The sequence below is a fragment of the Capra hircus genome, chromosome 6, assembly GCF_001704415.2.
Source record: "Capra hircus breed San Clemente chromosome 6, ASM170441v1, whole genome shotgun sequence".
In the NCBI taxonomy this organism is placed as follows: domain Eukaryota; kingdom Metazoa; phylum Chordata; class Mammalia; order Artiodactyla; family Bovidae; genus Capra; species Capra hircus.
In genome coordinates, this window is record NC_030813.1 from 63,659,791 (window position 1) to 63,687,145 (window position 27,355).

General features: G+C 40.2%; 1 protein-coding gene across 1 annotated transcript in view; it reads right to left on the reverse strand.

The window, feature by feature from the left end:
- KCTD8 (potassium channel tetramerization domain containing 8) overlaps positions 1-26,156 on the reverse strand; it is a 281,792-nt gene extending 255,636 nt beyond the window's left edge. The window contains exon 1 of the mRNA XM_005681564.3: positions 24,820-26,156. Within this exon, the coding sequence (XP_005681621.2) occupies positions 24,820-25,771 (952 nt within the window). The 5' untranslated portion in view covers positions 25,772-26,156. The remainder of the gene's footprint in view (positions 1-24,819) is intronic.

Consider the following 27,355-nt stretch of genomic DNA (forward strand, 5'->3'; position numbering starts at 1 on the left):
CAATGCGGGAGACCCGGGTTCAGTCCCTGGGTTGGGGAGATCTCCTGGAGAAGGAAATGGCAACCCACTCCAGTACTCTTGCCTGGAGAATCCCACAGACAGAGGAGGCTGGTAGGCTATAGTCCATGGGGTTGCAAAGAGTTGGACACGACTGAGCGACTTCATTTCACTTCACTTCACCAATTTTAATAATTTCAATTTATTTTAAATTATAAAAATATAAGCTGAAAGTAAACAGTTTACAAAATTAAAAGTTATTTTAAAATCCTACAATCTAGTAATAACTAAGGACATTTCCTTCTAGGTTTTTAAATGCCTGAACACTGACTTGAATCTTTTTTTAATATAATTATCAGCATTCTATGATACAGATATCTGTCCTATTTTTTAACTTATTATTTTAGCAAGACCATCATTTTTCTCAGTACCCACATGTTTATAATTAGGGAAGTTCTTAAACATGAATTTGGAAAGAATATTCTCAGGCACCACTCCCCAGAGATTCTAACTCAGTAGGAAACAAATATTCTAGTTTAAGCAACATCCCAGGTGCTATTACAAGTTCCTGAGATTATCACAGCTTTACTGATTTCTTTGCACATCCTAAAGGAAGCAACTAGTTGCACCAACTACTCATGTATCAGCACTCTTCACTAGCTCTGCTCTGTTCTTCAGAGCACCCACACTAAGAATCCACAAGCCTGGATGAATCCCATTATCTACCCTTTCTACTTCTGCATGCACATCAGAGCCCATCCCCAACATGCAATTTGTTACCACTATGATTTATAATTTTCTTTAATTATCTTTAAAATCACTAATGAGCTCCTAATTTGGTAAATCTAATTGATGTTTTCAGTCTTAATAAATGGTCAACCCTCTGAAGCATTTATACCGTTCTGTTTAAAAACTCATTCCCTAGTGATAACAGCAAATAAGAATCTGCCCACCAATGCAGGGCACATGAGTGCGATCCCTGGTCAGGGAAGATTCCACATGTCATGGAGCAACTAAGCCCATGAGCACAACTCCTGAGCCCACGCACCACTCTTACTGAAGCCCATACACCCTAGGATCCGTGTTCTGCATCAAGAGAAGCCACGACAATGAGAAGCCCATGCACCACAGCAAAGAGTAGACACCACTCCCCACAACTAGAGAAAGCCCATGCACAGCAATGAAGACCCCGTGTGACCATAAAATAAATGAACAAGAAAATTTTAACTCATTTTTTTTGTGCTTAAGCTTGGTTTTCCCATAGACTCCACGACTACCTCTCTCTCTCGAAACTTCCACTGTTCCACTGGCCTTTCACAATGTTGTTCACAGGCCCCTCTTTATCAACCTACTCTTTCAACAGCCTCAGGACAGTTCTCTTCCTCTCCAAATTAACTGACCATTTATCTAATCTCTAGTACCTGCTTTCTGAGATACTTCCACTTGCAAATTACAGATACCTCAAAAATAACAGGTCTAAAGCTGGTCTGATCTTCTTCTTCAGGACGGGCCTCACTCCTCCAGTATGCGCTATCTCAGTCGTGGCCATCACCAACTGCAGTCATCCCCTATATGTCTTTGTCCCTCTTCCCTACATCCAACAGGTCAAAACATTTGAACAAAGACACACAATCAAATGATCGCAGTGGATGCCCATGAAACAGATCAGAGTATTAATTTTTACTAACAATTTAAAGAACAGAGAGGCAGAGATGAAACCAAGAGTGGTCTGGGACATCCCAAATGACTCCTTCATTCCTTCCTTTCCACACAGAACAGTCACTCTCAGGCCCAGAATGATCAATGAGGAATTTAAGGGAAGTTTTATGGGGTTCCCCACACAAACAAGGACAGATAAATCTTCCATATTTTATATACTCAGAAAAATGAATAGCTCCATTTGGTATCCTCCAGGGATCCATGCCCTATATAGACTTTGTACTTATTCACTGCAAGTCATCCCTTAGGGTCATTTGGTAAAGACATTTACTAGATATCTTTTCTTCCTAGAAAGATCACTCATGTATTTACTTCGAGAGTCAGTTGACAAGGAGGTCAAACCAAGTCATCTGCCTTCTTTTCTTCCTCCCAAGGCATCCTCCTGGTAAAGGGGATAAATGAATCATTGGAAAGCTGCCAGATGCTTTAGCTCTTTGCTTTAGCCCAAAGTTCAATTGACTATGCTACCTCCATACAATAGAATGCATCTCTTATTCCCCATCTGTACTGCAGCACATCAGTTTATCTCTAGCCTGAACCTTTACCATAACCACTAACTAACGAAGTAACTTCAATTTCCCTGATTCTATGTCTCACTCTGCTGCCATAGTTGCTTCTTGAAAATGCATATTTAGCCATGTCCTTTTCTGGTTTAATATCCTTTGGCTAACATAAAATGTACAGCAACATCCTTCCACTGCCTAGATTTCCAAATTTTTCCCCCAACATGTTTCTTGATATCCAGCCAGACCAACCTATTCTCTAATACTTCATGCCTACCTATCAAAGCCCCCAAACTCTCACATGGATGCACACTGTTCAGCCAATACTTTTCAATGCTATCTTTTCTCAAAAGCCTTTCCTGAACCAATCCCTCCCCACTCCCCACCGAGTTCAGATAATAGCCACTTCCTCTCTATTGTCACTGTTCTTTATAAATAATAATTAATACAGTACACTTTAGATAACCAATAACCTTGACTTCGAATAAGATGCTATGCCATGTGTTTTATTTGCATACACAATTTAATCCCCAAAGCGCCCTCTGAAATACATACTATTACTCCAACAATTTACAAAAGAAGAAACCATGGTTTGGATACAAAAAAGACTTACCCAGAGTCACACAGTTATTAATGAAAAGAGTTAGAATATGAACACAGCTCTAGTTTACTCCAGAGCCCTCTCCTTAAGACCAGTTTTAGCATGTCTCTACTCACCCAACCCACTTCAGTACCCTTTGCCTGGAAAATCCCATGGACAGAGCAGCCTAATGGGCTACATAGTCCATGGGTTCACAGAGTCGGACACGACTGAGCAACTAAAACAACAACTCACCCATTACACAGCTTCCCTAACTATATCAACAAACATTTGCTAAGTGATAATTTGGTGCCACACAGAGTGAGACTTCACTGAGTAAAGCATGGAAAATAAGTCTAATTTAAAAAATCACCCTCTCTAACCACCAGTTTTAATTTCATTTAAGAAACCAAACTAGTATATACCACTCTTAACGACAGAGTGTCAAACCGTGTGAGGCTTCATTTCATAAGGAAAGGAGAATAGATTTAATGTGAAATTATCCCCTTAATTTGATGGGCAAAATAAATCTGCATCAGGTTTAACAGTTAATCTCTGGCAATTTAAAGTTACCTAGTAATTCCCATCACTCATGGGCTTTTGAAGGATTATCTATTACACTGTACAGGCATTACTGCTGCTAGAACTTTTTTTACATCCGCCCTATATCTTGCACTTCAGTGACTTAAATTTACATTCTGATGCCAGGCAAAAGTTATTCATCTGGCAAGTAGCTAGGTAGAACCCTCAGCTTGCATCGTGCCTGATGTGGAAAATGAGATAGTGCCTTTACCAGCTTCTTTCTCATAGTTTACCTCAAACCAACCTATATGTTGTTACTACTGGCTCAGCTTATATAAGGTAGTTTAACTGAGGTGCTAAAAATACTTGATATGTATCATCTCATCTATGCTCAAACCATTCCTCAATGAGAGATGGGAAAATAATCTCAAAGTATTTAAGTGATTTTCATGCAATCAATAACTACAAAGTGACAGAAGCAAAAGGTCAGCCAAGATCCTCTGATTTTCTCTAGTCTTTGCCAGAATCCATACACATGTCAACATTACTAAATGGTAGATGTCTAACAATTTAGCATATTTTTATTTATCCTAGACTCTAACATGCATATTTTGAAACTACATACTCTACTATATATATATATATATATATGCACACACACACACACATATATATCTTTTCCTTGGGTATTTTTTTTATTATGCAGTATTTTTATACTGTTCCTCATTGATAACTTACACTGAAATGATGACATTAAAATTACTAGTCTCATTTCTATCATACACATAGTATATAAAAGAACTCCCATAAGGGGAATTATGCAATGATGTCTTTGCAGAGATAAGATGAATATGTATATATTTGCAGGCATTTTGACAAAAAGAAAAAGTATTGTCTTTCATATGTGCTTCTTAAAGATAAGTGAGGCACAGTTTGTACAGAATATGGATGGATCTGCTGTACACTAGCAGGAAAAGGCTAGATAAAAACCATGGAATTTCCTGATTCCACTCAGATGGGATTCTAGATGTAATCCCTGTTGCCTGAATCAGTCGTCCTCCTATAAACTTTCATTCAGAATGCAAAGGAGGCTTTGCAGGGGAAGTTGTCTGCAGCTATGCTGGCAGATTCTTACTCTCAGTTCCCTGATTGTGGCAAAGGCAGCAGCCACATGGGTAGCCAGTTCCCCAGAGTGATTTAAAGTCTTCCTTCCTGACATTTATTTCTTCCATTCTTCCTATGTTTCTATGAGATATGTATATCCTTAATAGATCCCTTTCACCTCAAACTAATCAGTGTATTTGTTTTTAGGGAGCTGATGAGTATGATTTAGAATAGAGAAGGTGGTTCTTGCTGTAATAGTTTAGTTCAATTCAGCTGCTCAGTCGTATCCGACTCTTTGTGACCCCATGAACCACAGCACGCCAGGCCTCCCTGTCCATCCCCAACTCCTGGAGTCAACCCAAACCCATGTCCATTGAGCCGGCGATGCCATCCAACCATCTCATCCTCTGTCATCCCCTTCTCCTACTGCCCTCAATCTTTCCCAGCATCAGGGTCTTTTCAAATGAGTCAGCTCTTCACATCAGGTGGCCAAAGTATTGGAGTTTCAGCTTCAACATCAGTCCTGCCAATGAACACCCAGGGCTGGTTGGATCTCCTTGCAGTCCAAGGGACTCTCAAGAGTCTTCTCCAACACCACAGTTCAAAAGCATCAATTCTTCGACACTCAGCTTTCTTTATAGTCCAACTTTCACATCCATACGTGACCACTGGAGAAACCATAGCCTTGACTAGATGGACCTTAGCAGGAGTACTACTCTTTCATACAAGGGTGACTGCCCCGCTGACAAAGCTGACACCATTCGCTAGACCATCGATTTAAGAGGGGGAAGTGAGTGATTCGCACAGGTCACAAATTAAAGTCTTCAGGCCTAAAAATGACATGGCACAAGATTTCTATTGCTCTTAATTCACTCATGACCTGACCAAAACTGCAGTTCAATTTTGAAGCAATCTTTTGCCCAAGAAACTGCAAGACTGGACAGCAATAGCCTGGGCTATTTAACCCTAAAGCAACCCACAAGCCCCCGAATCCAGAGAAAATGGGCTGTAAAATCTCAGCAGCTACAAAGAAGATGCACCGCCAATGTCTGCCTCAGTCGGGCCACAGAGCACAATTAAAAGGAAAGAATCCCCAGATGGTAAAGGAAGGAAACATAAAGGACAGCAGGTGAGGAAGGGAATGTCACTCAACAGCAGAACCAGGTGCTGCCAGCTGGGTTTAACAAGGAATTTATTCTGTTGCTAGTAAAGGGAGTCTGCTCTCTGCTGTGTGCTGTGTCTCCTATTCTCCCACTTTTAGAGCAAAAGCTTTCACTGAAGTCATCCTACTCCTATTTGAGATTATTTATTGAATACACTGAGGACAAACAACATACATTAATATACCAACTTATAGGTGACTATTCCACAAGGAAATCACATTCGGACCTCATACAATGTACTGAACATAACCCAAAGATGGAGGCATGGCTGATGAGAGTTTGGGTCGCCCTTTAGTGAGAAAGGTTGGGAAAATATTCACTTGCATGAAAGACAATTTCATCATGTTAAAGAGGAACGTGTGTTGATCATGCTATTGCCATGGTTGGAATTTTAATAGAGAAAGAAGGTGGCCAAAGAGATAGACTGAAATGGATCCTCTTGACCAGTTCACTCATGGTCTTTTCAATGTACTTCTCATCTACAATGACTGAAGAGCTAATAATTGCATTTCCAACATCTGTAATTAGAGCAATGACATTTAAAACAACAATGGAGTATCATTCGGCAGTCAAGTGGCTAGGACTCCATGCTTTCACTGCCGAAGCCATGGGTTTGATTCCTGATTGGGTGACTAAGATCCTACAAGCCAAGTGGCATAGCCGGAAAAAAAAAAAAAAAAAGGAAAGAAATGAACATAAATTCATTAGAATGGTTGTTATGCGGACGAATTGTAAAAAACTGAATGGTTCAAATTTCTTGTGCTGTGTGCGCTCAGTCACTTCAGTTGTGTCCAACTCTTTGCAACCCAATGGACTATAGCTTGCCAGGCTCTTCTGTCCATGTGACTCTCCAGGCAAGAATACTGAAGTGGGTAGCTGTTCTCTCCTCCAGGGAAATCCTCCCAACTCAGGGATCGAACCCAGGTCTCCTGCATTGCAGGCGGATTCTTTTCCAGCTGAGCCACCAGGAATCCATTTACATATACATATATCCCTTCTTTTTTATTATTTTAACTGGTGGCTCAGCAGTAAAGAATCTACCTGCAATGCAGGAAACACAGGACACATAGGTTTGATCCCTGGGTTGGGAAGATCCCCTGTAGGACAGTATGGCAATCCATTCCAGTATTCTTGCCTGGAGAATTCCATGGACAGAGGAGCCTGGCAAGCTATAGTCCATAGCATTGCAAAGAGTCCGACACGACTGAGAAACTTTCACACACACAACTGATTCATTTTGTTGTGCAGCAGAAATTAACACAACATTGTAAAGCAATTATACTCTGCTAAAAATTAACATAAAAATAATAAATAATTAAGCTTAAAACAAACCAGTGTTGATAATGTACCATAAAGATTTATTGTGTATCTGTTTTTAAAGCTATATTTCCTAGACTCTTTTATAGCCAGAGTTCCATATGTGATTCATTTTGCACAACCAAACACTTGTCAACTGAAGTATAAGGGGAGACAGGCAGTTTCCTGATGATCTTACTTTGCTGTGCATCCCTGGTGGCTCTGATGGTAAAGAATCTGCCTGCAGTGTGGGAGACCTAGGTTCGATCCCTGGGTTGGGAAGATCCCCTGGAGGAGGGCATGCCAACGCACTCCAGGAGTCTTGCCTGGAGAATCCCGATGGACCAAGGAGCCTGGTGGGCTACAGTCCAAGGGGTTGCAAAGAGTCAGACATGACTGGGAGACTAAGCACAGCACAGGGCAGATTGTGTGGCTGGGTGCTGCAACTACGTGGCAGTTGCCAAATTCTGAACTCCCACGTCATTCCAAGGCAGAAACACCTTGGCAGCCCTATTCTGTGGTGTGGTTGGGAATTCCTGGAAGCTTAGACATCCCAAGCAATCTATGTGCTATTGATATTATACTTAATACATATTTTTTTTCTGGTATAAATTATCTAGAATGGAGTGTGCTGTCTACAACTAAGATCTCTGAAAAATACAGGGAATTTAACATTGCCTTTCAAACTTTTCCCAGATGTTTTAAAAGATAAAGAGTTTAAAATTACTTTGGTACTTTGCTAGAGCTGCCATAACAAAATACCAGAAACTGGGTGACTTAAACAACAAAAATGTATTATCTCATAGTTCTCACAGCTAGATGTCCGAGGTCAACATATTGGAAGGTTTGGCTCTCCCTGAGAGATATGAGCAAGAATCTGCCATGCTTCTCTCCCCACTTCTGTTGGTTTATTGACAATCTTAGCATCCCTTTTCTTGTAGATGCATCAATGTGATCTCCACCTTTACACTCACGAGGTATTCTCTCAGTGTTCATGGATACTTATATCTCTATGTCCAAAATTTCTCCTTTTCATAAGGACACCAGTCATATTGGATTCAGTTCACTTCAGTCGCTCAGTCATGTCCGACTCTTTGCGACCCCATGAACCACAGCACGCCAGGCCTCCCTGTCCATCACCAACTCCCGGAGTCCACCCAAACCCATGTCCATTGTGTTGGTGATGCCATCCAACCATCTCATCCTCTGTCGTCCCTGTCTCTTCCTGCCCTCAATCTTTCCCAGCATCAGGGTCTTTTGGATTAGGCCCACTCTAATGACCTCATTGGAGAAGGAAATGGCAACCCACTCCAGTACTCTTGCCTGGAGAATCCCACGGACAGAGAAGCGTGGTGGGCCACAGTCCATGGGGTCGCAAAGAGTTGGACACAACTGAGCGACTTCACTTTCACTTTCTAAACTGACTGCCTTCGTAAAGACCTTGTTTCCATATAAGGTCATATTTCGAAGTGCTGATGGTTAAGGAATCAATATATCTTTGGCAAGAGGGTAGGGGGGGCACTATTTCAGTCCATAAAATACAGTTTAACAAACATTACAGCCATTAGTCTCTAGAGTCTGGTGCTTGCACTAAAATTGTGAGGTAACCAAATACTTATTATTACCAAGCTTCATAGTATGAGTGCTAAGGACCAAGTTATAATGATAAATATAGTTTGATAGTATCAACCATAAAACAAGACAGCTTGAAATAACTAAGTTTACTATGCAAACATTCTAACACAGAAAGTAAAAACTGGAATATTTTAATGGTTCTTGCATGCCTTAGAAACACATCAGTCTAGCAGAAGAAATGTAAATGATTATTCAAAGCTACAGAAATTTCAGTGCTGGACTTCCTAGCATATTTACTCATGTTGCCATTTCCAAGTAATATAGCAATTGTTAACAAGTTCCATATTTCTTGCTACAAAGCAAATATTGAATTGACCAAAAAGTTCATTTGAGTTCATCCATAAAATCCCATGGAAAAATCTGAACGAATTTTTGTCCAGCCCAGTATATAGCTTTTTACCACTGTCTGTGAAACATGCTTAATCAATCCATCACATGTCTGCTTAGCTGAAAAGGAATATCTAATAACCATTTTCATTTCAAATTTAATCTTATTACAGATTATCTGTCAAAGGTTACCAGAAAAAAATCTTCATTTTGATTTGACTTTAGGATTTCTACACATACAACAGACATCTGTAAGTAGTATGGCAAAACCTGGATTTCTAAATAGACTTTGCATTTCTTCAAGAAGTAAAATTTCTCAAAAAGGGAGTGATGTATAATGTAGAAACCGGAAAGATTATAATTTGCAACACTGAGTTTATTTCTAAATAGGCAATTTCAACCAAAGGTCAAAATTAATACTAGTGTCACATTTTTCAAAAACATACTGGTCATTATTCAATCGTAGGTTAGAGGGCAAATGTTTTTAATTGACAGCAATGGTTCATGGAGTCATACTCATCATATCTCTATGCAGGTTCACGTGAGTACACACACACACACACGCACAGACATGGGTCTATATTCTTGTGGTCAGACGTATTAGAGACATAATTGGTCTTTGGCAATGAGTAGGATCATCACCCAAAGGCTCACAAGTATGTATTGCTCACGTAGGATACACAATCCACTGTATTGTTATACACTTAGACCTATTAAGTACAATCTAGAGTTAAGCAGACAAGCTTCCCTGGTGGCTCAATGGTAAACAATCTGCCTGCAATGCAAGAGACCAAGGTTCGATGCCTGGGTGGGGAGATCCTCTGGAGGAGGGCATGGCAACCCACTCGAGTATTCCTGCCTGGAGCATTATCACAGTCCACAGAGTCAAACACAACTGAAGTGACTAAGCAGCAGCAGTGGAGGTAAGCAGTGTGCAACCTGCACTTATGTGTGTCATTGCCTTGATTATGAAAACCAGGAAATGTTTTCGCCATTGCTTCCTAACACATATTCAGCATCTAACAGATTCCTTTGTATATGATACTGACTATAAATGCATGAATAAATATAAATAGAGTAAATAAGACAAATGGATCAGTAATAAAATTAATCTAAACTGGATTTCTCTTAGTTTGGTAGTCTTTGTATTTCTGAATGTTTCTTTAGACAGTGCGTGAAAAGGTTTTACCCTCAATAAATGTTTTGTTAACATCAGCATACTCAACATATATCTCTTTAAGAAAGGACAATCCCACACACTAAAATTAGAACAAAGAGCCTATTTTTATTCAGCACAGATTAGTTGGAACATATTATTGATGGAATTCCATGGAGGTAATATGAAAAAAAGATCAATTTCTACCATTTTTTACACAAAAAATGAAGTACAGTAAAGTTAGCCCAAAATAAAACAAATCTCCATATTAAGGAAGATTAAGACAATAGCCCAGAGACACCTATTGCCAACTCTTTCTTTTTCATTCTAAGTCAAGATCAACATTAGAGGGATTCACCCGAAAGATCACCATATAAATTACACCAATAACTTAAAATCACCACAATCACCGCTTCTTCCCGCAATTCACTATGAAATTGCCACTGTAGCAACTTTTCCATCTAAACTGGAAGTCACTTTAGAATTCTATGAATGAATCCTTACCCTCCACCTGCAAAGAGATGCAGCCTTTACCAACCAGAAGAGGCAAAAATATTGGAGAATTATCTCTGAATGGCTGCCAGCATCTCCCTTACATCACTATGCTTTCTTCAAATAGCTGGACTTTTTAGTAACAAAAACACTTATATTCAAAATGTGTAGAGTAGTTTCAATAGGAGCTGATTGAGGTGAAGACTAACACAGTTTTCTAAAAATTGTGGAAATAAGTATTTGAATCCAAAATCTAATCTGAAATCTTCTGGTCCAATACCCAAACTCTAAGCAATGTTTGAGCTCCCTGGGCCTGTGATAATTTGTTCTTTTGCATAAAACTGCTGAAAATCAAAGCCAAAGGCTTAATCAAAATATAAGTACAGAATGTGGTTTAGAGGTGCTCTGCCCCAATAAATACCATAGTGAAGTGAAGTCGCTCAGTTGTGTCCGACTCTTTGTGACCCCGTGGCCTGTAGCCCACCAGGCTCCTCCGTCCATGGCGATTCTCCAGGCAAGAATACTGGAGTGGGTTACCATTTCCTTCTCCAGAGGATCTTCCCAATCCAGGGAACGAACCCCGGTCTCCCACGTTGCAGGCAGACGCCTTAACCTCTCAGCCACCAGGGAAGCCCCAACAAATACCATAGTTTGAGACAATAACCACTGAATACCTGTATTTTTGTTATTTGTGACAAAACTGACTGGTGACCAGCACTAGGCCAGAAAGAATGCATTTTTCCCCCAAAACCTGAAGAACAAATTAGAATAAACTTATTTTAATAATATGCTACAACAACAATTAATTTTCTACTTTGTTCATTGTTCAGTCACTACATAGTGTCTCTTTGCAGCCTCATGAACCAAGGCAAGCCAGGCTTCCCTGTCCTTCACTATCCCCCAGAGTTTGCCCAAGTTCATATCCATAGAATTGGTGATATCATCCAACCATCTCATCCTCTATTGCCGCCTTCTCCTCCTGTCCTCAATCTTTCCCTGCACCAGGGTCTCTTCCAATGAGTCAGGTCTTCACATCAGGTGGCCAAAATATTGGAGATTCAGTTTCAGCATCAGTCTTTCCGATGAATATTCAAGGTTGATTGCCTTTAGGATTGACTGGTTTGATCTCCTTGCTTTCAAGAAACTCTCAGGAGTCTTCTCCTTGCACCATAGTTTGATAGCATCAATTCGTCAATTGATGCTCAGCCTTCTTTATGGTCCGACTCTCATATTCATACACAACTACTGGGAAAAAACACAGTTTTGACCATATGGACCTAAGTGATGTTTCTGCTATTTAACATGCTGTCTAGGTTTTTCAGAGATTTTCTTCCAAGAAGCAAGTGTCTTTTAATTTCGTGGCTGCAGTTACCATTCACAGTGACTTTGGAGCCCAAGAAAATAAAATCTGCCACTGCTTCCACTTTTTCCCCACCTATTTGTCGCGAAGTGATGGAACCAGATGCAACGATCTTAATTTTTTGAATGTTGAGTTTTAAGCCATCTTTTTTAGTCTCCTCTTTCATCCTCATCAAGAGGCTCTTTAGTATCTCTTCACTTTCTGCCATTAGAGTGGTATCACCTGCATATCTGAGGTTGTTGATATTTCTCCCCCATGAACAGTATGATAAGGCAAAAAATTTCCTACTTGGGATGTCAAAATCTTTTTTTAATTTCACTAATGATGCTGGGAAAGATTGAGGGCAGGAGGAGAAGGGGATGACAGAGGATGAGATGGTTGGATGGCATCATCAACTCAAAGGACATGGATTTGCTGGACTCCAGGAGTTGGTGATGAACAGGGAGGCCTGGTGTGCTGTGGTTCATGGGGTCACAAAGAGTCGGACACGACTGAGCGACTGAACTGAACGGAACTGAATGATAATAGGACCTTTCCAGAATAATTCTGAACAGGCACTGCTATCCATTTCCTTAAAAAAATAAAAAGAAATTTGGTATTATGAATTGATAATGTAGAGAAATGGAATTAAATAGATATTTTGAGGATCTTAATAAGTGACATTAACTAGCATATATTGAGCATTTCATTTTACCTGATAGTCTTTTAAGTGTTTTATCTGGATTACTACATTTAATCCTCATTATAAACCTATAAGATTAGTAATACTGTTTCTCTCACTTTCCTTTCAGAAGGGAGATTATTTTCCAAGCTCTGAAAACTAAAGCCAGATTTTTCAAGGAATGTGACTAAAAAGTAGAAAATCATTCAGAGTTCAAGCTTTTCACTTTTTGGGAGTGGGGACCAAGAGATTCTAGTATTGTTTCTTTCTAAACATGGTATTCCTCTCCCTAGTCTCCTTGTATCAGAAATTAGACATATCTAATTATACAAGAAGAAAGGAAACATTATATACTGTGGGTTCCATCTATGCTCAAGGGTTTTGTTATTATAACTGCTGCAAGAAATGGAACTAGCACAATTGAATGGTGAAATCACTCACTATTTTGGTGACCTGAAATCAATACTACATATATTTTTTATTCTTTTGTTGTATTTAACTCATTTTCTCTAATGTAAATATGACTTAGTAGCTACAATATGGTAGAAACTGTAGTCCAAGTTTACATTCGAACTGCCGCACAAGCATTAAAGTAAGTTTAACTGGTGAATGAAGCTATGTGCTGTTATTGTATTGTATGTGCTGTTCAATGTATTTCAAGATATCTTTTAAAAACTAGAGTAGCAATAACAAAATGAAGTTCACTAGATCCTCACATTTGCAAATACCTGCTAACAATGCCAGATACTTCCTGAGCTTATGTTATACCACAATAGGACCTGACCATGCCTGGAGGTATCAGCCACTTCACATTCTAACATGTTTTGAAAAGCAAGTACTCAACAATGTGGTTGCAAGTAGGCTGCAACTCAGAGCATTTGCCTAATATTTTTCATACATAAAAAAATAAGTCAGCTAATGTTTGATCCCGTATACCTTCTATCCTACCAATCATTTAAATATCAATCGATCAACCAATCAGTGTGTGTGTCTCCATGTGTGCATCTCTGCGTGTATGTTTACAGTTCTAACAACTTCATTTACAATATTATCTTAATCAGTCCCAAGTTTTAGTTAGCATTTCACCTACTCTCATTCTTTACAGGTGCCCATACAACAACTTCTAACGTCATTACTCTGCCTCTTACTAACACACCAAATAACCCTCTACAACATAATTCACTACTACATAAAGCTTACTATGAATAACTTTAAATGCAAAGTTTCTGTCATTCACGTTTTCATCTCGTTTCAAGCTGTAGCCTCATAATTGCTCAACAGGTACAACTTAAATTGAAGTGAAACTAAATCTCAATTCAATAACTACCTTGATAGAATTTCCAGCATCATTGGTTCATTTGTTAACTTGCATTTCCTTTCAAAAAAAAAAAAAATTTACTGAGTTCCCAATGTGGTACTAGCCACTGCACTGGGGGCTGGGAAGACAAGGTAAGACTTGGTGCGAATTCTCATGGAGAAAGTAGGCCAGTCCTACTTGATAGGAAAGTCCACATGATAAGAGGTAATCATATGATCCAGCAATGCTACTTCTGGATCTGTTTCCAAAGGAAATGAAAACAGGATGTCTAAAAGACATCTGTGCTCCCATATTTATCGCAGCATTATACACAATAGCCAAATATGGAAACAACCTAAGTGTCTGTCAGCGAATGGATGACTGAAGAAGACGTGGTGTATAATACAATGGACTATTATTCGTCCATAATTAAGAAGGAAGTCCTGCCATTTACAAGAAGATGGATGGAACTTGAGGCATTATGCTAGGCTAGGTTAAAGAAAGGTCAGACATAGAAAGGAAAATACTGTATTAAATCATTTATTTGTGGAATCTAAGAAAGCCACGCTCATAGGAACAGAGTAGAATGGTTGTTACCAGAGGAATGAGGGGGTGGAGGAAATAAGGAGATGTTGGTCAAAGGGACCAAACATCCAGTTACCAGTTTTATCAGTTCCAGGGATATAACCCATAGCATTGTGATTGTAGATAAAAGTACTGTACTATATACTTGAGAAGTTGCTAAGAGAATAGATCTTACATGTTCTTGCCACAAAAAAAGAAATAGTCATTATGTGAGGACATGGAAGTGTTAGCTAACACTACAGTTCAGTTCAGTTCAGTCGCTCAGTAGTGTCCAACTCTTTGCGACCCCATAGATCTCAGCAGGCCAGGGCTCCCTGTCCATCACCAGCTCCTGGAGTTCACCCAAACTCATGTCCATTGAGTTGATGATGTCATCCAACCATCTCATCCTCTGTCGTCCCCTTCTCCACCTGCCTTCAATCTTTCCCAGCATCAAGGTCTTTTCCAATGAGTCAGCTCTTCACATCAGGTGGCCAAAGTATTGGAGTTTCAGCTTCAGCATCAGTCCTTCCAATGAACACCCAGGAATTATCTCCTTTAGGAGGACCGGTTGGATCTCCTTGCAGACTCTCAAGAGTCTTCTCCAGCACCACAGTTCAAAAGCATCAATTCTTCAGTGCTCAGCTTTCTTTATAGTCCAACTCTCACATCCATACATGACCAATGGAAAAACCATAGCCTTAACTAGACGGACCTTTGTTGGCAAAGTAATGTCCTTGCTTTTTAAAATACTGTCTAGGTTGGTCATAATTTTCCTTCAAGGAGTAAGCATCTTTTAATTTCATGGCTGCAGTCACCATCTGCAGTGATTCTGGAGCCCAAAAAAGTGAAGTCTCTCACTGTTTCCACTGTTTCCCCATCTATTTGCCATGAAGTGATGGGACTGGGTGCCCTGATCTTTGTTTTCTGAATGTTGAGCTTTAAGCCAACTTTTTCACTCTCCTCTTTTACTTTCATCAAGAGGTTCTTTAGTTCTTCACTTGCTGCCGTAAGGACGGTGTCATCTGCATATCTGAGGCTAACACTACAGTGGTAATCAAACTGCAATATACAAGTATATCAACACATTAACTTACAAAATGTTATATGTCAATTATATCTCAGCAAAGCTAGGAAAATTAGGACATAATAAGAAAGAAAAACGAGACAGACCATGACAAGTTATAGGGAAGGCACTGAGTGTACTAGGAGGAAACAGACGCGTAGGCTAAAATGTAGGAGGATTCTATAGCAAGAGGTCACTAGTATGACATGATCACGATACCAGAGGTGCACTAAAAAATTCCTGAGCTAAAAAATAAACTTTTAAACAGTATAAACCCAGTATAAAATATTTCATATACTTTTTCTTTTGAAAGTAGGATGATCTGAGAGAGTAGCATATATATTACCACATGTAAAGTAGATAGCTAGGGGGAATTTACTGTATGACCCAGGCAACCCAAAGCTGGTGCTCTGTGACAAGCTAGAGGGGTGGAATAGGGATGGAGCTGGGAGGGAGGTTTAAGAAGGAGGAAATATATGTACACCTATGGCCAATTCATGTTGAAGTATGGTAGAAACCATCACAATATTGTGGAATAATTATCCTCCAATTAAAAATAAAATAAAATTTTAAAATATCTAACAAAAAAAAGAAAGTGCAAAGTACAACTAATCTCACAGGATAATTAGGTTTTATGACATGCTCCCTAGCGGAAATGAATGAGAAGTATACAGACAGTAGGTACAGAACACTTAGATTCAAGTCAGCAGCTAGAGGTTCACCATTACCCTCAGAACCTATAATTTAACTTACTTATGGGAGAAATTTTGAAATCCTGTGAATAAAGTTATTATCATCTTTAAGTAAGTCCTTGCAAAATCTCCATTGGTATAGTCTCCTACTACTAAAAGGATGATCTCCATTAGAGAAGCCACCAGCTTCTCCTGCAGGATTATAGCTGCTAAATGCTGACAGTACTCTGAAGTTAATTTAAAAGAAGTTTTAAAAATGATAATTATAATTAAACACAGGTTGAAGGGTTACCTAAAACATTACTTTCCAATTACTTCAAATTTATAGATATAGTTCTAGAATACTTTGAGGATTCAAAAACACCAGAAGCCAATAATATCAATACCCATCAGGTATTTGATATTTTTTTGAACTTGATTATAGCAAGTATAGAATTCAAAGGCAATAGTTAGGACCAATAAATTACAAGTAATTAGCAAAAGTGATTCCAACTAAAATGCCCTCTTCACTTTGTCACTTTCTAAGAACATATAAAACATATTCTATTTTATAAGGTAAAATGAATTTTCTGCAGAAGACTACCTTCAGTTCAGTTCAGCTCAGTTCAGTCGCTCACTCATGTCTGACTCTTTATGACCCCGTGAATCACAGCATGCCAGGCCTCCCTGTCCATCACCAACTACCGGAGTTCACTCAAACTCACGTCCATCGAGTCGGTGATGCCATCCAGCCATCTCATCCTCTGTCGTCCCTATTTGCTCCTGCCCCCAATCCCTCCCAGCATCAGGATCTTTTCCAATGAGTCAGCTCTTCACGTGAGGTGCCCAAAGTACTGGAGCTTCAGCTTTAGCATCATTCCTTCCAAAGAAATCCCAGGGTTGATCTCCTTCAGAATGGACTGGTTGGATCTCCTTGCAGTCCAAGGGACTCTCAAGAGTCTTCTCCAACACCACACTTCAAAAGCATCAATTCTTCATCGCTCAGCTTTCTTCACAGTCCAACCCTCACATCCATACATGACAACTGGAAAAACCATAGCCTTGACTAGACGGACCTTTATTGGCAAAGTAATGTCTCTGCTGTTGAATATGCTGTCTCGGTTGGTCATAACCTTTCTTCCAAGGAGTAAGCGTATTTTAATTTCATGGCTGCAGTCACCATCTGCAGTGATTTTGGAGCCCCAAAAAATAAAGTCTGACACTGTTTCCACTGTTTCCCCATCTGTTTGCCATGAAGTGATGGGACCAAATGCCATGATCTTCCTTTTCTGAATGTTGAGCTTTAAGCCAACTTTTTACTCTCCTCTTTCACTTTCATCAAGAGGCTTTTTAGTTCCTCTTTACTTTCTGCCATAAGGGTGGTGTCATCTGCATATCTGAGGTGATTGATATTTCTCCCGGCAATCTTGATTCCAGCTTGTGCTTCTTCCAGTCCAGCGTTTCTCATGATGTACTCTGCATAGAAGTTAAATAAGCAGGGTGACAATATACAGCCTTGAAGTACTCCTTTTCCTATTTGGAACCAGTCTGTTGTTCCGTGTCCAGTTCTAACTGTTGCTTCCTGACCTGCATATAGGTTTCTCAAGAGGCAGGTCAGGTGGTCTGGTACTCCCATCTCTTTCAGAATTTTCCACAGTTTATTGTGACCCTTAACACTGTTTAAATCTATCAGCCTAACAAACTGATAGACATTATTTGTTCCCCCAAAAGAGTGGTAAATTGAGTCATATGGTTTATTTAATTTAAAAATTATCCATGAATGTGGTAGCCTTAGTCACTAAAAGGTAACCTTTTCATCAGGTAAAGACATAAAACATATACAGTTGGCTCTTCAATGCAAGATAGGGGCTACCAAGTTCTGCTCAGTGGAAAATCTGCTTACAACTTTATAGTTGGTCCTTGAATTGGAGGTTCTGTGTCCTTGGATTCCAACAATCGCAATATGTATCAGTTGAAAAAAAAAATCTGTTTATAGATAGACCCTCACAGTTCAAACTCAGTTTGTTTAAGGGTCAATTGAATTTTCCACATTCTTTAAAAAATTAACATAAATTAAGAAATATTAGCTTCATTCATATACAGCTCACACTACTCATTTTTGCTTACAGAGCTATGTTTTAAATACTCATTAGACATTGAAATATATTTGCCAAATTGATTGCATAAAATAGGTATTACTTTTAAATACTTAAGAGAAAAGGCTTTGCAAAAAGATATAACTATTCAATTTCCAACTCAGTCTCATACCAGTTCATGACCTAAAGATTTTATTTAACCTCTCTAAATCATGGTTTCCTAATTGAAGTATTAGGAAACTAATGCCAAGCTAAAGGACTATTAAAAAAAAAAAAAGGAAACAACGTAATGTCTACAAACATTTATCATAAAACTAGGTACCTAGTAAATATTCTTCTTATTACACATACTATACTTTGAAAAAATAAACTTTTTTAAGCTTACAGGGAAAATGTTCAATATCAATATTTATTTAAAATATTATCTGTGGCAAAGGACATGTAATATACTTCTATCTAGCTGTACTGTGCTCAGTCACTTCTGCTATGTCCAGCTCTAAAAAATTCAATGTCTTATAGGAAATGGCCCTAAATGTATAACTGCATTAAATGTATAAAACGAAACAAAGCAAAGATGGCTTATAAACCATCTACACAGTATCATCATAATTTTCAAAAAGTATGTTTGTCATCTTCATGATTTAGAACAGAGGCTAGAAGGAAAGAAGTCATTGTATTAGAAATTACTGGTGTTATTTTTAATTTTACTTTTCTTTTATAAAATTCCTAAAACTTCATGTATTACTTTCATTATCAAAAAAGATTTTCCTTTGAACAACAAATTGATGATCACTTTTATATTTTAGACTAATTGACCCAATAACTTATAGCAAAAATAGGTAATAATTGGTGCTAACTTCATACATATTATTCCTTTTCTCCAAAGATATTTTTTTCTTTTTAAATAAGGCATAGGTCTACTCTCTCACACAGATATATATACATATCTTGAGTTCCAGCACTCTAAGTTACAAAAGAGAAAGAACTGCCAAATAAGGCTTATAGTGCCATTCTTTTTGCTTCATTATGTCCTTAAAGAGTGACCCACACATTAAAGCCAAACACTACTAGTGTTAAGCTAAACCATAACACTATTTCAAGAGATCAAGTTTACAAGATAGTACTATGCCAGATATAAAAGTTTAATTCTCCTAAACAGTAGCCGATGCCACGACATGATCTCCAAACGTTCTGCACCCAAGGTTTTCAGTCTCCGTATTCCAATTATCTTCATGAAATAAGAATCTTGGTATTTTACAAAGTTATCTGTTCCCCACTGATTCGAAAGTCATTCAGTCATTGTTTTAGGAATTTTATGTCTACTCACTCCAGTATTCTTGCCTGGAGAATCCTACCGGCAGAGGAGCCTGGTGGGTTATGGTCCATGGGGGTCACAGAGTTGGACACAACTGAGGTGACTTGGCACACACGCATGAATACAATGCTAACATGAAATATCTTTTTTTCTATTCCAAATATTGCTAAAACCAGCCCTAATTACACTTAACAGACATCCCCTCCAAAACAACAACAGAAAAAAAAAAATCCAAAAATCACTGTTTTCCTTTAAGAAAAGACAATCTACCTTCAGTGGTTTCAGAAGAAACTTTCTCATGAAATTATAAAAATAACTAGTTAAGTCTCCAGAAGAAAAAGAATCAACTTAAAAAAAAAGAGAAAAAAAAAGAGGAACAAAGTTATTTTTTCATAAAACAGTGTTTGGTGATAAAAGTAGATGCATTTTTAGACAAAAAAAATAATGCACAATTTTAAGGATATGCATCTAAATAGAGTGGTTTTTAAAGATGTTTCTTAGGAAGCTTTTAATGCAACAGGTCTGCTAACATAGGACTAAATAGCTATTTAAATATTTTCAACTCAACCTAGCTTTCTTCAACCCAACACAGTGAAATAAATCAGAATAGATTCAAAAGAGTAGATATAAAAATTCATTAAAGACAATAGAATCCACAGCCCAGATCAGAAATAGCATTGGATCCGAGATCTGGCACTCTTACACATAACAACTAAAAAAAAAAAAAAAAGGAAATCGCAAATTTTAAGGAATGTCAATTGAACCTAGAGAAATGTATACTTTTATACCACATATCATTCAACCAACAAAGAATGCAAAACTCAAATACTATAAGAGAAGAGCAATGAATCAATACTACCTTCTTGTAAACACACTGATTATGAGAAACAAAGGATACATTCAATGTTCATTTTAATTATGGTTAGTCTACATATCACATTCTAAGCAAATTACCTATTGTCTATGTAATATAACAAACTTCCCAGGTGACGCTAGCAGTAAAGACCTCACCTGTCAATGCGGAAGATGTAGGAGACATGGGTTTGATCCCTGGGTCAAAAAGATCCCCTGGAGGAGGGTATGTCTACTCACCCCAGTACTCTTGCCTGGAGAATCCTACCGGCAGAGGAGCCTGGTGGGTTTTGGTCCATGGGGTCACAAACAGCTGGACACAACTGAGGTGAATTAGCACACACGCATGAATATAATGTTAACATGAAATATCTTTTTTCTATTCCAAATATTGCTAAAATCAGCCCTAATTACTTAACAGACATCCCCTCCAAAACAACAGAAAAAAAAAAAGTACAATAAATCACTGTTTTCCTTTAAGAAAAGACAATCTATCTTCAGTATTAGAAGAATAATACAAAATTTCATAGTACTGTATATGTTGCAGAGTCTAAAAGTCTTGATAAAATAATGAGTTATGACTGATAATGGATAAAAGTGTCCATGTAGCCAAATGAAGCTGGTATTAAATCTTTAATAACCTGTATATAACCTTGAGCATTAGAAACCAATGACTTGGATACAAGCACTTAAGGAGATATGAATCTAGCTCAGTTTCTGTCAGAAAATATTGCCAAAGTTTCAACTCCTAATGGAGAGTATTAAAACACTTCTTGGCCCTGAATCAGAAAAGGGTTCTGTTGGAGTTGATCCAAAAGAACTAACTGGAGTATGATTGGCAAACCTGGGTGATTTGAACTTGGCCTGAAAAATCCAAGTTCCAGGAAAGAATCTGGTTATTAAATTAGTAGTTTCAAACTTCTGAAAGTGTATTATGCTATCACTTAATTGCAAAGCAATTTTGTAATTAACTTTATAATTAAATCAGCTAGACTTCTGTTGGCTCAGACGGTAAAGAATCTGCCTGCAATGCAGGAGACCCTAGTTCAATCCCTGGGTCAGGAAGATCCCCTGAAAGAGGGCATGGCAATCCACTCCAGTATTCCTGCCTGGAGAATCCCATAGACAGAGGAAGCTGGTGGGCTACAGTCCATAGAGTTGCATAGAGTTGGAGACAACTGAGGCAATTTAGCATAGCACAGCACAGCACAGCATATTTACCAAAAAACAAATTTTAAATTTAATACTGACAAGAAAAAGTCTTTACTATAATTGTAACACCTAACGTTTTTAAAGCTGTTAGTATAAAAACTGAAATAATTTAGTCAAGATTACACATTTGGCAAATAGCAGTGTCTGGGATTAACTGAAACATTTGCCACTCTCCTTCCATCTCTATACAAACTCAGGGGAAAAGTGGGGTGGGAAAAGGCAGTGAAGACTTGAAAATGATACTCAGGTGTATAAACTGCAATTCTGTAATTTTCAGAGTAGTTTCAAACTTCTAAATTCACATGTAGTTTGAATTTTAAAAACTGTTAATTTGTTTTATATGTTATACATTAAATATTATTGAAAGAATTATATCAAAGGGGAAATAAAAGATAAGACCCTGTCTGACTCTAAAACGGTGGTCAAAGAAGTTCATCCAATGTTGTTGTTTTTATTAATAACACCAACTTTTAAAAATAGAGGCTACTAAATAAGATAACTACACTCTGTATATGTGTGTGCTTAGTCACTTAGTCATATCCGACTCTTTGCAACCCCATGGACTATAGCCCGCCAGTCTCCTCTACATACAGGGATTCTCCAGGCAGGAATACTGGAGTGGGTTGCCATGACTTCCTCCAGGGAATCTTCCCAACCCAGGGATCAAACCCAGGTCTCCTTCATTGCAGGATTCTTTACCAGCTGAGCCACCACGGTATATGTAATGATATTACTTATACTAAATATGATGGAAATATAGTGCATTTTCATTAACCAATATTAAATGGAATCCCTTCCAATATAATTTGTGAAATGTGCTTCAAATGATACAAAGCATAAAATAAATGTGTGTATAACAGGGTTTGAGATAAATTTTATATCACAAATTTAAAAAATGGCAACTATATTCAGTCGGTCTACAGAATACTGCTTCAAAAGATGCATATTTAATCTGGAATTATGTATTTTCCCCAACAGGATAATCAATGGAAAATGTTATAAGTTGCTTCCTTAGACTTCTGAGACTTTTATGAATGAATTTCAGAACTCATTTGTTACGTGATTACTCTGCAAGTAGTTATTCATAATATAAATATTTCATTTTGTTTCACTTCTAGCTCCAGAACTTAAATATCCTAAATTCCAAACAATCTCTCAAATCATCTTTTGAATTAAATTGGCTGAGCTTCCAATTTCAATATACTATCTCATGAGCATTTTTTCATAATTTAAAGAGAACCTTTATTACTTCTTCATAATCAAAGTAACAGCCATTTTTCAAGTCCCCAAGTTTCTAGAAGAAAAAGACCAAAACTATGAAAGATTCTGAAATGCAAGACCCTTAACTTCAGAACATTTATGCTTATATCTTCTCTAACTAAAAGTCACTTAAAAAAGTCAGAAGTTATTTCCTCTCATCTTCTAAAGTGCCTGGAAATAAACCCTTATTGAAATGCCATAAATGCTTAGATGTTAAGTGTCAATAAAGGTCCCTTCCTTTGAGCGGCTTTTCTGACTACTGATCCTTTTATTGTGTGACAAATAATACTTTCATATAATTAAAACAATTAGATTTTTATTGAACTGTAATTGATTTACAATATTGTGTTAATTTCAGGTGTAGAGCAAAGTGATTCATTTATATGTATAATTTTTTTCAAATTATTTACCATTTTGATTATTATGAGATATGGAATACAGTTGCCTGTGCTATAGAGTAAATCCTTGTTGCTTATCTACTGAATGTATAGTTTGTTAATCCCACGTCTCCAATTTTATGCCTCCTCCCCTCCTCCTTTGGTAACCGTAATTATTTTTTATACGTCTGAGAGTCTGTTTCTATTTTGTATACAGACTTATTTGTATTAAAATTCCACATATAAGTTATATATTTATCTTTCTCTAAGACAATTAGCTTTTTATCTAGCACGTCAACGGACACTTTCTTTGCTTTTCTGTTGAGATGGTTTTCTTAGAAAAATCAACACTATTAAAAAAATCTTTTGTCACACTTAACTCCAAGGTTACTAGAATATGCAAACAATGAGCAACTTCCAATAGAGTTGAAAGGAAAGGTCCTTTCCACTTTCCCAGTCAAAACAAAGTGCAAAAATTGCCTGAGTCCCAAACAGTGAGTGACTCAAATACAATGAACGCTGGGCTTATTTCCATCGTTGGCTATCAGTGCTACTCTCCCTAAGACTACAGGAAAGTTTTCTCTCTTCTTGTATTTTGACAAAGGAAAAAAAAAAAAAAGTTTGCCAAATGATGCCCCCGCTGCCATCGCAGATGGCTTTTCATTTGTCCAAACAGCTCTCGGGTTGTGGCCATCCTCACCTTATACACGTCACTGAAAATTGTCTCCGCCCCGGCTCCCCATCCCCCAAGCCCCAGTGATACTTGGTGGAGTTCTTGAACTTGATCCACAGATCGCCCTCGCCACGCCAAGTGCACTACAGAAAGCATCAGGCCAGATGCCTTCCAAATCTTCTCTCTTGTTCACTAAGTTCAGAAAAATCACTGCATTTATTCCCCCTGGGAAAGTGAATTGAATCCCTTATTCGCACTGCAGGTGCCCAGAAAGGAAATACAACCACACGCGCGCGCGCACACACACACACACGTGCACGCATACACACCATGTCCCTTCCTAATCTCCAACCCTAACAGCAGCACTCAGACAACCAAAGTCCGTTCCCTCCACCCTACTCCGTCCAAAATACATAACAATTACAGAAGACTACTGGCGCTGGGGAAATCTGAGGTTTATATGGGTCAATAGAAACCTCTTTTCCCCAGACTTTTGAGGCGCTTTGCAGACTTAATAGCCACTTTTCTTGATGCCCACTACAGAAATCGCCCATAATGGGACGCTCCTGTGCGGACCCTTACCACCAGGAGGCCATCAGGGCGCGAGAGACGGGGGTACTTATGCGCTCAGCCTTGCGCTCCAGTCTCTTCCCAGCCCTGGGTAATAGGACACCCAGCGACTCCAAGAGCTGGGCAGGGCAGGAGGGCAAGATCAATAAAGTTAAGGAAGAGGACTGCTTGGGCACTGCGTGCTCCGAAGCTGGTGAAGAGAGGAGCCGAAAGGGAGCTAGAAAGGCGCGAAACCAAAGATCAAGTCGGCCACGTTGGGCTGGGGCGCGCAAGGACACCAGAGCCGCCGGGAGCCGCGGGGATCGGCGAGGGGGCCGGAAGAACTGGGAAACGCGGAGACCGCGAACTTACGGAAGAAGATGTACTCGGTATAGCTGCTCCAGATCTTGTCGTCGCGGTACTGGTTGACGAAGGCGGCGGTGCCCGAGGAGTTACACGCCACCATGTGGAAGCCGGCCTCGGATAGGCGATCGAATGCCTGCTCCAAGTAGGTGAACTTGAGGTAGAAGCGGGACGTGTACTTCTCAGGCGGCCGGTCAGGGTCGCGGCTCTCGTTGAGCGTGTCACCGAACACCTCCTTGGCCAGCGCGATGCGTCCGCACACCATGATGCGCGCCACGCGCCGGAACTTGGCGTCCGCCTGGTTGTCTCGCACCGTGGTGTAGGAACCGCGGTAGCCGAGTGTGAGGAAGCCCGAGCGCTTGTCCTGCGCGCTGCCGCCGCTGTGCGCTCCCGGGCCCGAGGGTGCGGCGGCCGCCGCCCCGCGCAGCAGCAGCGCGTCGCTACTGCCCTGTGAGACGTTGTCCTCCAGATCGCTCTGGCAGCCCTCGTCGTTGAGCGAGTTCTGCTTGGTGACCTTGGGCGACAGCAGCTTGACCAGGTCGGTGAGCTGGAAGTACTCGGCCTCCCGTAGGAGCCGCTCCTTCTCGGCGAAGTGCTCCGGCAGCGCGAGCTGCTTGTCCCGCAGATAATCCAGCACGTACCTGAAGAGGAAGCCGTCCCGGTCGATGAAGAAGCGCGCCCGGCTGTCTCTGGGCAGCTCGCCCCGGCGTCGGGCGCCGCCCCGGGGGCTGGAAGGCGAGAACATACTGGCCAGAGTGCTATCCGGGACGCTGAGCAGCGTCGAGTGCTTGGTCACATAGACCTGGCCCCCTACGTTCAGCTCCACCACCTCGGGGAAGGGCGAGGGCACGCAGGGCCCCGGGGCGGCGGCTGCCGAAGCGCCGGGTGAGCTGGACGAGGAGACCATCTCGCTAATGGGCAGGATGGTGCCGCCGCCGCTGCCCGTGTCCTTCAAAGCCATGGTCCCCCCGCCGCCGGCCAAGTGACCCTGGAGAGCAGTACTTTCTCCTTCCCGAAACCCGTGCCCTGCGCCCCCGGTGGTGTGCGCCTGATGCGCCCTCGGGCCGGGCGGCACGTTCCTCCGGCCGGGGCGGCCCGGTTCAAGGCTCGGGGCGGCGGCGGCGGCGGCGCCCGGGCTCCATCGGGGAGCGGTGCGCGGGAGAGGAGCTCTGCGGGCGCCGCGGCGGCGGCAGAGGCGCCAGGAGGAGCGGCTGCTCCTTTGGGGCGAAGGCGGGGAAGTGTGAGAGAGACTTGCGAGAGGCTCTCTTAGGCTGCCGCTCGGCTCTCCGCGGGGAGGGCGAGAGGAGGGGCCGGAGCGAAGAAAACTCGCCGCCCTAGCTGCTTGCCAGCGCGCCGCGAGCCCGGAGCGCGGACGGTGGCGCTAACTACCCCTCACAGCCCGGGAGGCGAAACTGACGTCAAGCCCAGGACTGGGACCCGAGCCACAGCTGTCATTTAAAGAGATAGGTGCCAGCCTCTGGCTGCAGGGCTCCGACGCTAGGGGGCGGAGCCGAGGGCAGAGCCTGGAGGTGATGCTACTTGGCAGCGAGTGGGGAGACGGGGAGAAGCGGGCAGGGAACCGACAACGAACCGGGAAAGGCCAGCTTTCTCTGCTTCATTCTCTCCTTCATTCACTTCATTCCCTTTTTCCGTCGTCCGTCCTTCTCTTCCACCCTTGCCCTTGTTCGCCTAGTAAAACTTGTTTGTTTTTTTTTTTTATGCTGGCATTAAGGTGGGAAGTGGGGTAGGGGTTTGGATTATTTAAAAAAAAAAAAAAAAAAGCTAGGCTTCTAATCTGAAATTACGACGTGTTGGCAGGAGGGTTTTGATTGCCAAAAGACTGGGAGCGGGGTTGGGGGTTGAATCTTTTGTAGTGGTTTTAGAATGGTTTTCTGAAGTGAAAGGCGAAATGCAGGAACCTCTGTTACATTCTGATGCCATGATTGCATATTTAACTACACGCGCTATGTGCAGTTGAATTTTTAAGACTGAAATCTGATTTCAGTTCACAAAACTAATCACAGACTGTGGTAACGCGACGGTTCTCTCCTTTCATTTCGTCAGTGTTTGATTCATAGTAGATGCTTAATAAGTGTTTATGAAGGAATGGACAGAGCCAGGGAGGAAACTTAGTCTGTTTGTTCCTAGTTTCCTATGATTTGTCCTTTAATTAATCTCTCCTTTTCTCTTTCAACTCCAGAAGGCAAGAGAAGTGGTTTACATTTTATTAGTTATCTAACCCCAAGAGTCAGGTCACAAATGAAAATTATAAGAATTTAAGCTCACTTTAATTTCTATTTGTACACAACACAGGTACAGTCTTTTAAGATCAGCATTATTTGTGACAAAGAGTGAGGATAAAGATGCAAATAAACCTCACTTCTGCCTATTCCTCCTGGGACATCCTTTTGTGTTCGGAAACATAAAGAATCATTTATTTATATAAAGTTCAAAGGAGAAAAAGTATACTGTGGCACAAGTAGATTGCATCACAAATTATAGTATTATAGAGGAACTTTATCCATTAACAAAATAATGTACAGTT